This window comes from Microcaecilia unicolor, chromosome 2, assembly GCF_901765095.1.
Source record: "Microcaecilia unicolor chromosome 2, aMicUni1.1, whole genome shotgun sequence".
Classification (NCBI taxonomy): domain Eukaryota; kingdom Metazoa; phylum Chordata; class Amphibia; order Gymnophiona; family Siphonopidae; genus Microcaecilia; species Microcaecilia unicolor.
In genome coordinates, this window is record NC_044032.1 from 401,358,807 (window position 1) to 401,375,249 (window position 16,443).

General features: G+C 44.0%; 1 protein-coding gene across 2 annotated transcripts in view; it reads right to left on the minus strand.

The window, feature by feature from the left end:
* Window positions 1-16,443, minus strand: part of SLC4A4 (solute carrier family 4 member 4) — a 490,468-nt gene that overhangs the window by 124,891 nt on the left and 349,134 nt on the right. For both annotated transcript variants that reach the window (XM_030190631.1, XM_030190632.1), the window contains exons 10-12: window positions 11,381-11,532; window positions 7,677-7,790; window positions 6,083-6,257 (exon numbers count right to left, since the gene is read on the minus strand). In XM_030190631.1, the coding sequence (XP_030046491.1) occupies window positions 6,083-6,257; window positions 7,677-7,790; window positions 11,381-11,532 (441 nt within the window). The remainder of the gene's footprint in view (window positions 1-6,082; window positions 6,258-7,676; window positions 7,791-11,380; window positions 11,533-16,443) is intronic.

Here is a 16,443-nt window from a genome sequence, read left to right on the forward strand (position 1 = left end):
AAACAATGCCCATGCCTGATTTAAAGCCCAAAGCTTTCTGGCCAACCCTTCTTTTTAACCATTTCCTCATTTTGTCATAGTCACCCTTTCAAAAATTGAATGCTGCTTCAGTAGATTTCTTTAGTGACTTCATTCCAGAGCTTATGATCACTATTTCCCAGCAGATCTAACACTGTTACCTTTCGCATCATGCCCTGCATTCCACTAAGGACTAGATCTAAAATAGCTTCCCTTCTTGTCAGTTCTTGGATCAGTTGCTCCAGGAAGCAGTCATTTATTACAGCTAAGGATGCTTTTTTTGTGCCGGTACGCACCGGTACGGCATACCGGCACCTTTTTTTCTGAGGGCCAGCTCACCAACTTTCCGTTCTGCCCCATGCAAGCAAATCTAATATTTACCTAAGTCGCAGCGCAAACCGGCACGGTAGTGAAGACAGCAAGCAGGCAGGCTCGCCTGAGTCCTCATCGCTTTCCTGCCCTCTCAGCACAGCTCAGGCTCAGCGTCCCGCCTTTGTCACTTCCCTGCCCTCTCAGCGTCCCGCCGTTCTGTGATGTAATTTCCTTTCCGTGAGGGCAGGACGCTGAGAGGGCAGGGAAGCGACAAAGGCGGGATGCTGAGCATGAGCTGTGCTGAGAGGGCAGGGAAGCGACGAGGACGCGAGCCTACCTGCTTGCTGTCTTCACTACCGCTGGTTCGCGCTGCGACTTTGGTAAATATTAGATTTGCAGGGGGCAGAACGGAAAGTTGGTGAGCTGAGGGCTGGCAGGTGGGGATGGAACGATCTCGGGGGGGCAGGTGGAGGCTGCGGCGAGTCACAGGACATGGAAGGGAGGGGGAGGATAGGGGGAAGGGAGAATCAAGGGACAAGGAGGGGAGGGCAGAGAATCAGTGAACATGGATGGGAGGGAAGGATAGGGGCAAAGGAGAATCACTGGACATGGATGGGAGGGAAGGATAGGGGCAAAGGAGAATCGCTAGACATGGATAGGAGGGGAGGGAAGAGGAGAATCCTGGACATGGATGGGATGGGAGGGCAGGAGAGCGAGGAGAGTTGCTGAACATGGATGGATGGACGGGAGGGCAGGAGAAATGTTGGACATGGATGGAGGAAAGGGAAGACAGGAAGGAGATGCACATGGATGGAGGGGAGAGAGGAGAAATGCTAGACGTGGATTGGATGGGATGGGAGGGCAGGGGAGAGAGGAGAATCGCTGGACATGAATGGGAGGGGAGGGCAGGGAAGAGAGGAGAATCGCTGGACATGGATGGGAGGGAAGAATAGGGGCAAATGAGAATTGCTGGACATGGATGGGAGGGGAGGGCAGGACAGAGAGGAGATAGACATGGATGGAGGGGAGAGCAGGAGAAATGCTGGCCATGGATGGAGGAGAGGGAAGACGGGAAGGAGATGCACATGGATGGAGGGGAGGGGAGAGAGGAGAAATGCTGGACATGGATGGAGTGGAGGGCAGGGAAGAGAAATGTTGGAGGGAAGGAAAGACAGAGGAAGGAGATGCACACAGATGGAGGGGGAGAGGAGAAATGCTGGACTTGGATGGAGGAGAGGGAAGACAGAGGAAGGAGATGCACATGGATGGTGGGGAGGGGAGACAGTTGAAATGCTGGACATGGATGGAGAGGAGGAAAGAGAGAGGAAGTGAGATGAACATGGATGAAGGGGAGGGGGAGAGGAGAAATGCTGTACATGGATGGAGGGGAGGGAAGACAGATGAGGAGATGCACATGGATTTAGGGGAGACGAGAAATTCTGGACACGGATGGAGGGGAGAGAGTTGAAATGCTGGGCATGGATGGAGGGGAGGGAAGAGAGAGGAAGTGAGATGAACATGGATGGAGGAGAGGGAAAGAGAGGAAGTGAGATGAACATGGATGGAGGAGAGGAGAGAGGAGAAATGCTGGACATGGATAGATGAGAGGGAAGAGCGAGGAAGGACAGGAGATGCATATGGATGGAGGGGAGGGAAAAACAGGAAGGAGATGCATACTGACGGAGATGAGGGAAAGGGAAAAGAAGAGAAAAACTGCACATGGATGGAGAAAATAGGCAAAAACTGGATCCACTCTATACCTCCTCCACTCAAGTCTGCGGAGGACCCAGAAATGAAGAAGAAAGGAGGAAAGTAAAGAAATAAATGGAAAGGAATCCCTGGAAACGGAGTTAAGGGAACAGATAGAGAGCAGCAGAATCAGAGACTGGGACCGACATGATCAGAAAAACAAAGTCACCAGACAACAAAGGTAGAAAAAATCATTTTATTTTCATTTTACTGTTTGGAATATGTCCAATTTGAGAATTTACATCTGCTATCTTATTTTGCACTGGGTATACTGGAGCTGTAACATCTTACAGAAATTATTTATAATAAAAAAATTCAAGTTATTTTTTCTCCTATACTGGTATAATATTTTCAATGATGTGTGTTTATATGCATCAAGGGGAGTGGCTAACATAGAGGTGGAGCCATAGGTGTTGGCCCCGCCCATAATGAGTACCGGTACCTTTTTTCATACAAAAAAAGCACTGATTTTACCTCTCTAGAGCTCCCTGATGTAGCATTTATCCAGTCAATATTGAGGTAATTGAAATCACCCAGTATTAAAATGTTGCCCACTTTGCCAGCTTTCCTAATTTCAGTAAACATTTGTTCATCCATCTGTTCATTCTGTCCTGGCTTCATTCCCTCTAAGCCCTACAGTGGTCATAACACATCGTGTAGACACTGAAAAAACTCTACACACCCAGTCTTCATATGAACCCTTTCCCAGCTATAAAAAGAATTAAATAAATCTGATTTTCTTTTGTAGATAAAGCACACATCATACTGTGGAGTTCCAGAGCCACATGGATTTGGCCTTGAAGTTGGTGACGGAGACACATGGTGAGAAACAGTGATGGATGGAAACAGTGATGGAGGCTAGGACATAAGAAAATGGATATTTGGGGTAGGGCTGTAATGGAGGTTCAGAGATGTAGATAGAAGACAAAAGATGGAGTTCAATGACAGAAATAGTGGAAATTGCAGAGAGATGGAAAAAAGTGAAATGAGTGAAGCCCTAGGATACAGATGGAAAGGGATTGCATAACTTAAAAGGAAAGACAAACAAAGAAAAAGTAAAGTTGAATGAAGAACCAAGAAAGGAAAGGAAAGAAATGAGGAAAAGGTAAGATTGAATGAAGAACCAAGAAAAGGAGTTGAAGATAACTGATAAGATGAAAGCAGAAAAATAATGAAACAATGTAAAGATTTAAAAAAATTCATGTGGTAAAAACAGCAAAATAAACTAACAATTTAGCTGGCCAAAAACGGCTCCTGGTTGGTTAAATCACCTGTTTGAGGTTAACTGCTAACTTTCAGCAGTTAGTGCCGGTGAGAATAACCAGTTATCTTGGAGGCGTTCTGGGGGCAGAGTCAGCATTTAACCAGACATGGTCACCATATAAACAGGACCACATGAAAGTCAGTCATACCTTTATGCGGTGCCCCAAGGTCTGTTAAGTGCTGAATATCGCACTTAACTGGCTCCACAAAACTGGGAATTCAATGCAGTGCCAGAGCTGCTGGCTGAGTATCAGACCCTTAATTACAGGAATATTGTATGGACAAGTATTAGTTATATATTGTAAAGACAATTTTAAGAACATGTGTGTAACACATAAGATTAAAAGAAATGACTCTACTCTTGGCAGCTGTCTTCTGCACTCAGGGGTCCTTAGCACACTCTAAATGCTAAAAAGCCCATTTTATATCTATAGGCTTATTAGCATTTAGCATGCACTATTTCATTAGTGCACGCTAAGCTTTAATATAAGGGTCCTTTAGTAACTTGTCTTAGAGTCCGATTCACTGGACATTTTTTTCATTCTATATCTATTGGGAAAACGTTTAGTACATCTGGCCATTAGTTATTAGTGTAAATTGTCTGGAGTTTAAAAAAAATACCCAACTACATCAACAATATTACAGGCATGCTATTTTGAGGGTAAATTTAATGCAAGTTTTTCTGTTCATACTCCCCGGAGGAAAGGCAGCTACAGAGGCAGACAGCATGTGCTCACATGCCTGGACCCTGTGCTGCTGCTGTGCTTATCACTGGCACTGTTCTAGAAGTTGGCTCTGTTCCCTGAAATAATTATACAAAACAACACTTCACAAATACTGATGATTTTGGCATGTAACTCAGGGATAGGGATGAAGGTTTCATTGACTACATTTTTTATTTCTTAGACCCCCCACCTCACTGAAGTCAGCAACATAGAACGTGATCTGTTTATATCCTAAAACCAAGGAAAGGTGTGTGAGAAAGAACAAGTAAGCTAGAAAGAGCAAAGGGAAGTGAAACAGACCTGAATGACAAGTAATAGGAATGAGAATGGGAAAGATGCAAGAAAGGATGGAATGATACAGAGACAGAGAGAGGTGTAAAGGAGACAGAGTAAAGATGAGAGATGCCACTGTAACATATCTTTAGACTCTCAGTAAGAATATGGATTGTCATTTGTTTCATTTTCCTACCTAACATTACTTGGGGATCCAAGCACTAAACACCTCTCCCCCAACATGAAATCCAAGTTTCATCTCTACAATTAATGTTGTAACTACTTATGCATAATTAACTACTGTAGTCCTTAATTTGTTAGGCGGAGAGAGGGATCCTGACAAGAGAGAGCCTGAAGGTCCAAAACCCTATGTGCTGACGCAACAGCCACCAAGAACGCTGTCTTTAGCCTCAGATCTTTTAAGGAGGCCTTCCAGAGTGGCTCAAAAGAAGACCTGAATAGCCCAAAGGACTAAATTAAGGTTCCACTCTGGACACAGTGTACGGAAAGGGAGGCCGCAAATGGCCCATTCCCCACAAGAATCAAACAATATCTGGGTGAGCTGCATGAGACATCTTCAGTAGTGTAAGCTGCCAAAACAGGCCAAAGCCACAACCTAAACTTTTAGACAACTCAGCACCAATCCTTTCTAAAGGCCTGACTGGAGAAATGCTAGGATGTGCACGATCTAAACAGAGAAGGGAGAAAGTCCATGATCAGAAAACCAGCCCTTGAACATCCTCCACACTGTACAGCGTTTCTGAGCCTGAAGCAAGGTAGCAATGACAGAATCAGAAGAACTTTTTGTATCAACCGAGCCCTTTCAATGGCCAAGCTGTAAGACCAAAGGGGTACAGATCCTCCTTGAGCACTGGGCCTTGCTTCAATAGGCCATGTACCTATGGAAGACTGAGAGGATCCCTGCCCAGCAGTTGAATCAGGTCTGTGTACCACGACTTCTGTGGCCAATCCAGGGCTACAAGAATTATTCAACCCTGGTTTTCAACACACAGCCTACCATGGGTCAAGGAAAGAAGACATACAGTAGATGCGTCTCCAGACAGGGCTGCAGTAAGGGCATCAATCCACATCAAGCCTGGTTCTTTCCGTTACCGTTTTCATCTCCACCACCTCCCATAGAAGGGCATTCCAGTTTTCTACGCTCCTCTCCATGAAAAAGTACTTCCTGACCTTATTCCTGAGTTGCCCCTCCCCCCCTCCCCCACAACCTAAAATCATGTCCTCTAGTTCTACTGCCTTCTAACCAGCCAACTCTAATCCAAACTGGAGAAGAGCCGGGAATTATGAGGGTGACAGCAATATAGTGCTGGTACCTACAGAGCTAAGCAGACAGGATGGCAATGAATACTGGCCTACACTCACATAGCTTCCAAGCAGTGGCCTTACACAGTACCTGATCTCTACTCCCGTCTGTACCCTCCCCCCCCCCCCAAATAATGACACTGTACCTGATCTCCGCTCCAACAAGGTGCTTCTTGTTCTCTTTCTCACCTTGTAAATATTTCTAAATGTCCAACAGCTTGTTTCTGAGTTGAACATTCTCTTGCAAGGCTCATGTGTCAACCCTTATACTAATAAACTCTCATGAGCAGAATTTTGTAACCATGATGTTTACCTTTTGCAATGCTGTGGACATGTCCTTATACAAATTCTAAATAATGTTATATTAGCATTCAAGTAAAGTAACTGTCATTACTTTTACGCCAAGTGCTGCAACTAACCTGCATGTTTTCTGTAGCATCCCCCAGAAGTCCTCCAAATGTGATAGCATTGGTTACTGTTGCTAGGTAGATAAAGAGAATGGCGGAAAGAGACTGGATATTTAGAGCATCATAAAAGTCACTTGCAAAAAATGGAGCTTTTCTCTTTATATCTTGAACTAGTCCACCGCAAAATCTGAGAAAAGATGATGGAAGAAGAAGAGGACAATTTAAGGAAACATTGTCAAAAATCAACTAACCATATCAATACAAAAAAAAAAAAAACAACACACCACCAGTCTATTTGCAACTTGGCCTGAAAGCCTGTGAATCTGACCTAGATGATGTCACCCAATATTCACCTTCAAGCACTAGCAGTCCAAAAATGAACATTATGTACAGAAGCGTGCAACTGAAGGGAAAACTACACCTTGAGAATTATGAAAAAAATAATTGGGAATACATATAAAAGGTAAGAAAAATGCAATAAAGCTTACTGATGAAGACAAAATGATGGTACATAAATACTGCATGGCCCATCCAGTCTACTGATGCCTGCTACAATGCCATAGAGACTACATAATCTTAGATGTTGCAAATACAAGCATTTGGTAGGCCAGTTGGAGCTCAGAGCATATAGTGATATTATTCACCCATGTAAGCATCTACACAACCTATAATGGAGAAGAGACAAACCAACTGTCTCAAAAAAGTTCAAATCACAGACCTTTAACAAAGCAGTTTGTGATGGCAATCACCATGCTACTCCGTAGTATTACTTTACTGTCTATTTTGTGGGTGGAATGGGGGACAATAGCTTTATAGGAGGAATGTGCAGAAATCATGATACACATGTTACCAATAGGTAACATATTTAAAACACGTTTTCTATTATTTTGCACTACAAACACATCATGCATGATCGCTGTACACACATCCCATGATTTTGGAAGTCAAATAATTCTTTGTACAAAGCACAGTTCTCCCAATTTTGGCATACAACTTGAAGCTGCCACCATAGGGGCCCTTCTACTAAAGGGCTGGTGCGCGACAACAAGCTTGCTGCGCACCAATCCGGATCTACCACCAGACTACCATAGTTTCCACACCCAGCGCACGTCATTTCTGGCACTACAAAACATATTTCTACTTTTGTAGCGCCAGCACATACTTGGCGGTAAGCCCGGTTACCGTCAGGTTAGCGTGAGAACCCTTAGCCACCTCAATGGGTGGCAGTAAGTGCTTCCCCCCTCCCCCCCAAAAAATGGCTGTGCAGCAAGTGGTTCACTTACCGCATGGCCATTTCTTTTACAGCAAAAAAGACAGCCTTTTACCCACTGCAGTATAAAGGGGTCTCAGTGAGCGTCAAAAGCACATGCTGATGCTAGCGCAGACCCCCTTTTATCACAGCTTAGTAAAAGGACCCCAAAGAGAATAGAAAATGATATAAATAAAGCATCATTCTTTTCTTATTATTCTTTTGAGAAACATATTCCAAAGCAGGGATATGAAAAGCCATTATGCCATCAGATTATTTGTGGCTTGAATATCTGCAAGCTATGACCTGTATTAAGCAAAGAGCTAAAATCCCACAGTAAGAAAGCTTCCTACTGACCGGCCAGTTTGTTGCAGCTCCTCAGAGTCTCCGTGTCCTCCACCTCCATGACCAGGGTCATGAGGTGTATCCCCATTCATCTGTACACTCTCCCCGCCCGAGTACAAGTTCTTTCTGTGAATAGAAGCAGCAAGAGATAGGCTCACATAAAATACAGACATCACAAAACATAAAAAAGGGAATTCATCAATGGGGCTGCCATTAAAATGTGTTATTTTACTGTTAACCCTAGTTATTAGTAACTGGATCTCATTGCATTAAATGAGATCGGTACTAAAATAACACAACATGAGTTAGTGGTAAAATGACACATCTTAAGAATGCTTGTGTTGATAACTACACATCTGTGAGATAATTATTAAAACATTCATTCACTTGAACTATTCCTGAACTAAATATTTTTGTTACTAAGCTCTTAAGAGATCACTTTTGCACAGTTACCAGACAGTGATAACAGAAGGACAACAAAGAGGGGCATGGTCACAGCCCACTCACCCTCAGCTCCGACCCGCTTAAGACTAGGGTCGGAGCTGAGAGCGAGTCGGCCGTCACCATGTGGACAAATTCCTGAAGGAAATGTTTATAAAATTGTTAAAGTAGATGGGGGAATGCTTAATAGTTTAAAACCCATTCACACGCACTGCTTTTACCACATCCCACATCCAGAAAGCAAAATTATTCACCTGTAGAAGATTTTCTCTGAGGACAGTAGGCCCAGTATTCTCACATGTGGGTAACGTCATCCAACGAAGCCCGGTGCTGATGCTGCCTGTCACGCATAGCTTTAGAAAAGTTCTGGCAGCATTCCATTATGTATGCACAAGTGCCGTCCAACTCAAAGTGTGAGCGCTGTTACCTCAATCTAATGGCTCCAAAGGGAGGAGAGAGGGAATGTAAGAACGTTGGGCCTGCTGCAGTGGCGTTCCTAGGGTGGCTGACACCCGGGGCAGATCGCCGATGCGCCCCCCCCCCCCCCCAGGTGCAGCGCGATACCTCCCCCCAGCGAAAGGACACCCCCCCAGTGCAGCGCGACCCCCCCCCCGGCGAAAGGACGGGCACACCCCCCCCCCCCGGGGTGCATTTTTACCTGCTCGGGGGATGCTGAGCGCCTGTTGGCTTCGCTCATTCCCTGCTCCCTCTGCCCCAGAACAGGAAGTAACCTGTTCCGGGGCAGAGGGAGCAGGGGACAAGCGTTGCCGACAAACGCACGGCAGCCCCCCCAGCGGCTTGCACCCGGGGTGGACCGCACCCGCCCCCCCCCCCCCCCCTTGGTACGCCACTGGCCTACTGTCTTTGAAGAACACCTTCTACAGGTGAGTAATTTTGCTTTCTCCAAGGACAAGAAGGCACAATGTATTCTCACATGTGGGAATCCCTAGCTACCAGGCTCACCGAAAACAACAACGCTAGGACAATAGGGGACTTGAAACATTGAGGTCTTGAAGTCAATTAACCTGAAACTATATACGAACTAGTTATGAAAGTGCAACCTGGAACAGAACAAAACCTGGCCTAGGAGGGTGGAGTTGGATTCTAGACACTAAACAAATTCTGCAGGACTGTCTGACCAAACCAGCTGTCATGTCGGGTATCATTCTCAAGGCAGTAGTGAGATGTGAATGTGTGGACTGAAGACCACATCACAGCTTTAAAAATCTCCTCAATGGAGGCTGATCTCAGGTGGGCTACCGATATACCCATGGCTTGACATTATGAGCCATGACCTGACCTTCAAGAATTAGTCCAGCTTGGGCATAAGTGAAGGAGATGCAATCTACTATCCAGTTGGAAAGAGTGCATTTGCTGATAGCTATCAAAAGAAACAAAAATCTGGGTGGACTGACTATGGGCTTTAGTCGTTCCAAATAGAAGACTAACCAGCTTATTTTCGAAAGAGATCGCCAGCCATCTTCCGACACAAATCGGGAGATGGCCAGCGACCTCCTGAAGTCGGCCAAATCGGTATAATTGAAAGCCGATTTTGGCCAGCTTCAACTGCTTTCCTTCGCGGAGCCGGCCAAACTTCAAGGGGGCATGTCGGAAGGGTAGTGAAGGCGGGACAGGGGCGTGCCGAGGCGTGCTTAACAGATGGTCGCCCTTGGCCGATAATGGAAAAAAGGCCGGCCCTGGCGAGAATATGTGCGCGTGTCATTATTGTAAACATCTGAGAATGAAAATGCTAGCAACTATGTTTACAACAGCCCTCTTTATATGTACTTTTACCCAAATATAAGGTGGGCAATTTTATAAAGTCCATGTCCACATGTAAAGCATTGTCTTACTCAGGGGAATGGCTTTGAAATTCCCCTTTCTATTGTCTAGAGAATAAAGCATCAAATATAGCTTAAGTATAAATACAGTTCAAGTAATAGACTGCCTGAACTTATGGGAGACTGACAATGTTTTGTATCCTACTGATGAGCAGAGGATTACCATGGCATTCTGCTATCTGACCCAGGATGCCATGGTAAAGTCCCAGCTCTAGAGGACTGAAAGCAACAGAGGCACGAATAGACACAATTAATTAACACAAAATGGTTATTTTTATGGAGTACAGCACAGTAAAGAAACTGAACATTTTTTTCTCAGATTCAAAGGAACATTTTAGGGACACATACTAGAAATCAGAATGTGTATTATGCTAATGAAGATTTTGTTAAACACTATACAACAGTAAAATAATTGAAATGGTTATTTCACAGTTAAGACTACAAAATTAATGCAGCAAGGAATTTAATAGGTTAGTGAATTATTTATTTATGCAACATCATGAAGGTGCATTTGCCACCTCATACAGTGTGTACTAAGAATATGCTGAGGTTCTACCTAGAAATAAAAATAAGTTATTAGAAGCCTCCTTCTAATGATGGTTTTATAGACACACACAGATTTCCTTACATTGGAACAAAGGCTTCTTTATGAGAAATAAGAATACGTCCAGCCATGTTCTCCTTAATGACAGCATAGTCATTTGTAGAGTTAGATTTATTTATATTTTGCTCCCACCTTTTTCAGTAGTAGCTCAAAGGTGAGTTACATTCAGATACACTGGATATTTCTCTGTCCCAGGAGGGCTCACAATCTAAGTTTGCACCTGAGGCAATGGAGAGTTAAGTGACTTGTCCAAGATCACAAGGAGCAGCAGTGGGATTTGAACCGGCCACCACTGGATTGCAAGACCAGTGCTCTAACCGCTAAAGCCACTCCTCCACTCAAGGTCAGACTTATTTATTTATTTATTTAATTATTTATTGCATTTGTATCCCACATTTTCCCACCTCTTTGCAGGCTCAATGTGGCTTACAATACATCATGAATGGTGGAAATATATTAGACAATAGACATTTAGTGTTACAGAAGGATCTTGGGTAACATGATAATGATAAAACATGATAGTAATATAACAAGCAGATTCTGTAAAACAGTTCTGAATATATGTGGAGGAGTAGTGTATGTTCACATTTGTTGATCTTTGTGGTATGCCTTATTAAAGAGATGGGTCTTCAGTAGTTTGCGGAAGTTGGTTAGTTCGTAAATCGTTTTTAAGTTGTGCGGCAGTGCGATCTATTCAACTATCTTTTCCTGCCTTGAATGATTACAAGGGTATACTCATCTTCATATGACAACTGTACATTGCCATGATCGGTATAATGGATAGGCTATAAATAAATGCAAGAACATTAAAAAATATAAAATAAAATTACCTTTTATCTGAAGGCAGAGATTTAGGAGGCTCTATTCTGATAGTAGGATCCCACTCGCCTGGTGGAAGAACAATCACTTCATCCAGGAACTCATCAATACCAGCAATCAGGTCCTGCCTGTCTTTTGCTTTATAGGCAATGTCATGGAAAACCTACAAAAACAGACCATTTGTACAGAAACATCTTCACACATCGTTTACTGCATTTACTGGTGAGCTATACAAACGTTTATTGATAAACATCAGAAATCTCTTTTAAAAACACTGATTCCCATTAACAATAAAGTTTTTGCTAGAGACACATTATAGGTAAAGACAGTCCCCGTGTTTAATTCTTCCTGATTAACTACACGCCACTAGCTGAAAACTTGTTTGCGACAATTTCACAGTGTAGTCATCCTGTCTTAGTCACCAGGGAGATAGGGAATTGGAGCTACATTTAAGGGGTCTTGTAGAGGTTCAAATGACCCCTCAATTGCATGGCACACAGAGTTATTGTACCAAAACAATAAAAGCACTTTGCACACCAGCCTGGTGCACCCAATGGTTTGCATATATTGTTGAGGTTGAACATAACATAAAAGGACATAATCGAATGGTGCCGGCCATCTACATGGCCGGCGCCGCAAAGAGCAGTCCTGAAACGTATTATCGAAAAAGATGGCCGGCCATCTTTCATTTCGATAATACGGTTGGGGCCGGCCAAATGTCAGAGATGGCCGGGTTTGAGATGGCCGGCAACAGTTTTCGGCGATAATAGAAACCGATGCCGGCCATCTCAAACCCGGCCAAATCCAAGGCATTTGGTCGTGGGAGGGGCCAGCATTTGTAGTGCACTGGTCCCCCTGACATGCCACGACACCAACCAAGCACCCTAGGAGGCACTGCAGTGGACTTTAAAAATTGCTTCCAGGTGCATACCTCCCTTACCTTGTGTGCTGAGTCCACCAAATCCCCCCATAACCCACTCCCCACAACTGTACACCACTACCATAGCCCTTAGGGATGAAGGGGGGCACCTACATATGGGTACAGTGGGTTTTGGGGGGGGGGGGTTGGAGGGCTCCCATTGCCACCACAAGTATAACAGGTAGGGGGGAGTACCTAAAGTGCACTGCACCCACTAAAAACTGCTCCAGGGACCTGCATACTGCTGTCATGGAGCTGGGTATGACATTTGAGGCTGACATAGAGGCTGGCAAAAAAATGGGGTTTTTGTTTTTGTTTTTTTGTGTGGGAGGGGGTTGGTGACCACTGGGGGAGTAAGGGGGGGTCATCCCCCATTCCCTCCGGTGGTCATCTGATCAGTTGGGGCACCTTTTCGAGGCTTGCTTGTGAAAAAAAAAGGGACCAAGTAAAGTCAGCCAAATGCTCGTCAGGGCCGGTTTTCTTTTTTCCATTATCGGGCGAAGCCGGCCATCTCTTAAGTACACCCCCATCCTGCCTTCTGTACCCTGCCAACACGCCCCCTTGATGTTTGGCCAGCTCTGCAACAGACTGCAGTTAAGGCCGGCCAAAATCGGCTTTCGATTATGCCGATTTCGCCAAACTTGAGAGATGGCCGGCCATCTCCCGATTTGTGTCGGAAGATGGCCGGCCTTCTCTTTCGAAAATAAGCAGGTTAGTAACATAGTAGATGACGGCAGATAAAGACCTGTATGGTCCATCCAGTCTGCCCATGTTCTCCTTAAGATAAACAAGATAAATTCATAGTATAAGGTATGACACGTATACGTGGTCTTGACCTGAGCTTTTAAGATCACAGGGTACATCATTTTCCTTAGGACAGAAGAGGCTCCATTTGTGCCCAGTCTATGTGGATAGATCTAGGTGTGCTTTGTCTGGCCATGATGTCAAAATACTGGGACCTCTTTGCTTGTCCCACAAGTATATACACAAAGGCATCTCAGGGTATGCCAATGTTCAGGTAATCCTACTTTGTTCACATGAAGGTCCTGCTGGAAAAATGGGGTGAAGGACTGTTTCAATCTCTCCACACATGCTCCCGATTCCTCAGGTATCCAGGATCTCTCAGCCTGCTAGAAAAGGTTTCTAGAAACTTCTCCGGGATCTTAGTATTCCCCTTTTCTATACTCAAAAAAACTGGAATGGATGGGATCAGGCCAGCTTCTTAGGCTGGAGTAATCAATTTCTTTATGTTGAGGTAAATGGACCTTACAATAGCAATTCTATATTCTCCAGTACAACACAATAATTCCTTTTGCAACATGCAGTAGAGTTTTAAAGAGACTTGTAATTGATTAAAGACCACAGTGCTTATCATAAAATATCATTCCTATTTCATTTATTTTACTTCTACAGATACCTGCTATCAAACTTGCAACTGCTGTCTCATAAAGGAGGTCATTTTGTAGCATGTACCAATACCAGCATCACACATTGAGGGGCATTTTAAATAGGACATCCAAATTGGACTTTGGACATTTTGCACTAAATGTCCCAAACCCGAATACAAAACGTGACCATTTTTAAAACTGCAAAACGTCTATCTTTTTTGTTTTTTTAATATCGTTTATAAGAAGTTTTTGAGCTCTGTACGTTTTTGTTTTCAGGTCATTTTTGAAAAAAACCACACAAGTGAAAAATGTAGAAAAATCAAGCCATTGGGATATAGGAGGGGCCAGCATTTTTAGTAGACTGGTACCACAGACATTCCAGGATAGCAATGGGGCACCCTAAGGGGCTCTGAAGTGTACCTGGGAGCTTTTATATAAAAGCCCACATCTCACCACTGCTCCCTTGTCTGCTGAGCCCTCCAAAACCCATCTACATCACTACAATAGCCCTTATGAGTGAAGAGGGCACCTATATGTGGTACAGTGGGTTTCTGGTGAGTTTTGGAGAGCTCACAATTTCCACCACAAATGTAACAGGTAGGAGGAGGTATGAGTCTGGGTTCACCTGTCTACAGTGCATTACACTGACCATTAGACTACTCCAGGGACCTGCATGATGCTGTAATAGACCTGGCTATAACATCCGAGGCTTTCATAGAGGCCAGTAAGTACTATTTTTATTCATATTTTGTGGGGATGGCAGGGGATCAGTGACCACTGAGGGAGCAGGGCCACCGAGAGGGGGAGCAAAATTCCCCAGGCCCGGGCCTCCAAGGGGGGCCCGGCACCGGGGTCAGGCCGCCGGCGCTGCAGCCCCGGTCTCACCTGCCTGCTTCCTCAGCTCCCTTCATTCAAAGCGGCAGTCGCAGATCGAGTCTCTTCTGGCCTTCCCTCCCTGTGTCCTGCCCTCACGGAAACCGGAAGTTACATCAGACGAGGGCGGGACACAGGGAGGTTAGGCCAGAAGAGACGCGATCTGCGACTGCCGCTGTGAATGAAGGAGGCCCGGAGCAGTGGAGGCAGGCAGGTGAGACCGCAGACTGCAGCGGTGGGGGGGGCGGGGCGGCCTTGCCCCGGGCCTGGCCTAGTCTCTCGGCTGCCCTGTGAGGGAGTGAGGGGGGTCATCCCTGATTCCCTCCAGTGGTCATCTGGTCATTTAGGGCCACCGACATGTTCTCTTGTTATTTGGGCACACTGCAGACGAATCGCATAAATGGATGTTTGCAAAACAGGTTTCAAAAATAACGATTTGGACGTTTTGAGAAGATTTTTAAAACATTTTTCTCTTTTGAAAATAAGCCCCATTACCTACCACAGAGCCCACTGCATAAAATAGGTTTACCACAGAGCCCACTGCATAAAATAGGTTCTGTGGTAGACAACACTCAATAGTGTTAGCACATACTGTTGGTAAATGACCCTCAAAGTGTAGTAAGTTATGCTATGGCTAATTTTTAAGGCAATGTGCCCTTAATGGCACAGATGCTGCAGAGTATTTGAATGTGTGGAATTTCTCAGTGGGAAAAAAAGAAAGAGTAGTTTACAAATAAACATGAATATATTTGACAAAGTTATTTCTCATTTAGTAACGACTGTGAGATGTAGTTTACCTTTAATATTAATCATGTATTTATTTAGTGCAAACTTCAGCGCAAAGACAGACAGTTACAAACCACAAAGTTCCAGTGTTATACATTACAATTTCCCCATCCCACAGACAAAATTCACCTACCCTACCCAACTGTATTTCTGTTCCACTTATTTAGCTGTGTTTTTGTCTTTTCCTACATGTCAAATCATTTCTTCTTTCTCATTATTCTAAGGACAATGAATTCAAAAGAATTCAACCACAATCACCTACCACCTATTACTTTGAAGATGCAGTCAATCCAATACCACCAGCGACTGTTGCTGTGAGGATTGAAATACTTTTTTTGGTGGGGGGTGGGCTGGGGTTATGAATAATTTAAGACATCTATGGAGATACTTTACTCAAGAGAAATTCAAGCTATTAGTACAATCCTTAGTTCTTACCAAACTTGACTACTGCAATATTGTATATCTTGGCTGTGTAAAACACCTGATTAGGGAATTAAGAACTACAGTACTCAGAATACGGTTATTCGTCTTATATGTGGTCTGAGAAAATTTGATAGAATCTCTCTTTATTATGTAAAGTTTCATTGGTTGCCAGCAGAGGCTCGAATATTTTTTAAATTATTCAGGGCTTTGTCCCTGCGTATGTGTTCAATGGTCACTATATTATCTTCAAAATATGACACTCAAAGTTATTTAAGATTATCATTCCCTTCATATATAGGATTGCACTCCAACAGAATTTTAACAGGACAATTTTCCTTTCGGGCAACAAAAATGTGGAATTCCTTGCCGATTTCTGTTTCTCAGAAAGTACCTTTTTGTAAACTAGCTCTCTTGAGCAGGGACTGTCCTTCCCCATGTTTAAACTTGTACAGCGCTGCGTAACCCTGGCAGCGCTATAGAAATGCTAAGTAGTAGTAGTAGTAGTAGTAAACTACTTAAGGCAGCTCTGTTTAGAAAATATGTGCTTTCAAGTTAAACGTTGATAAATGATTCTTGCTCTATTACATCAAGATTGTATTTTTGCTTTCTTCGCTTTGTAAGCTCCCAATTTATTGGACTGGTTTTTATTTAGAATGTAATCCACTCTGAACTAAATTTGGATGTG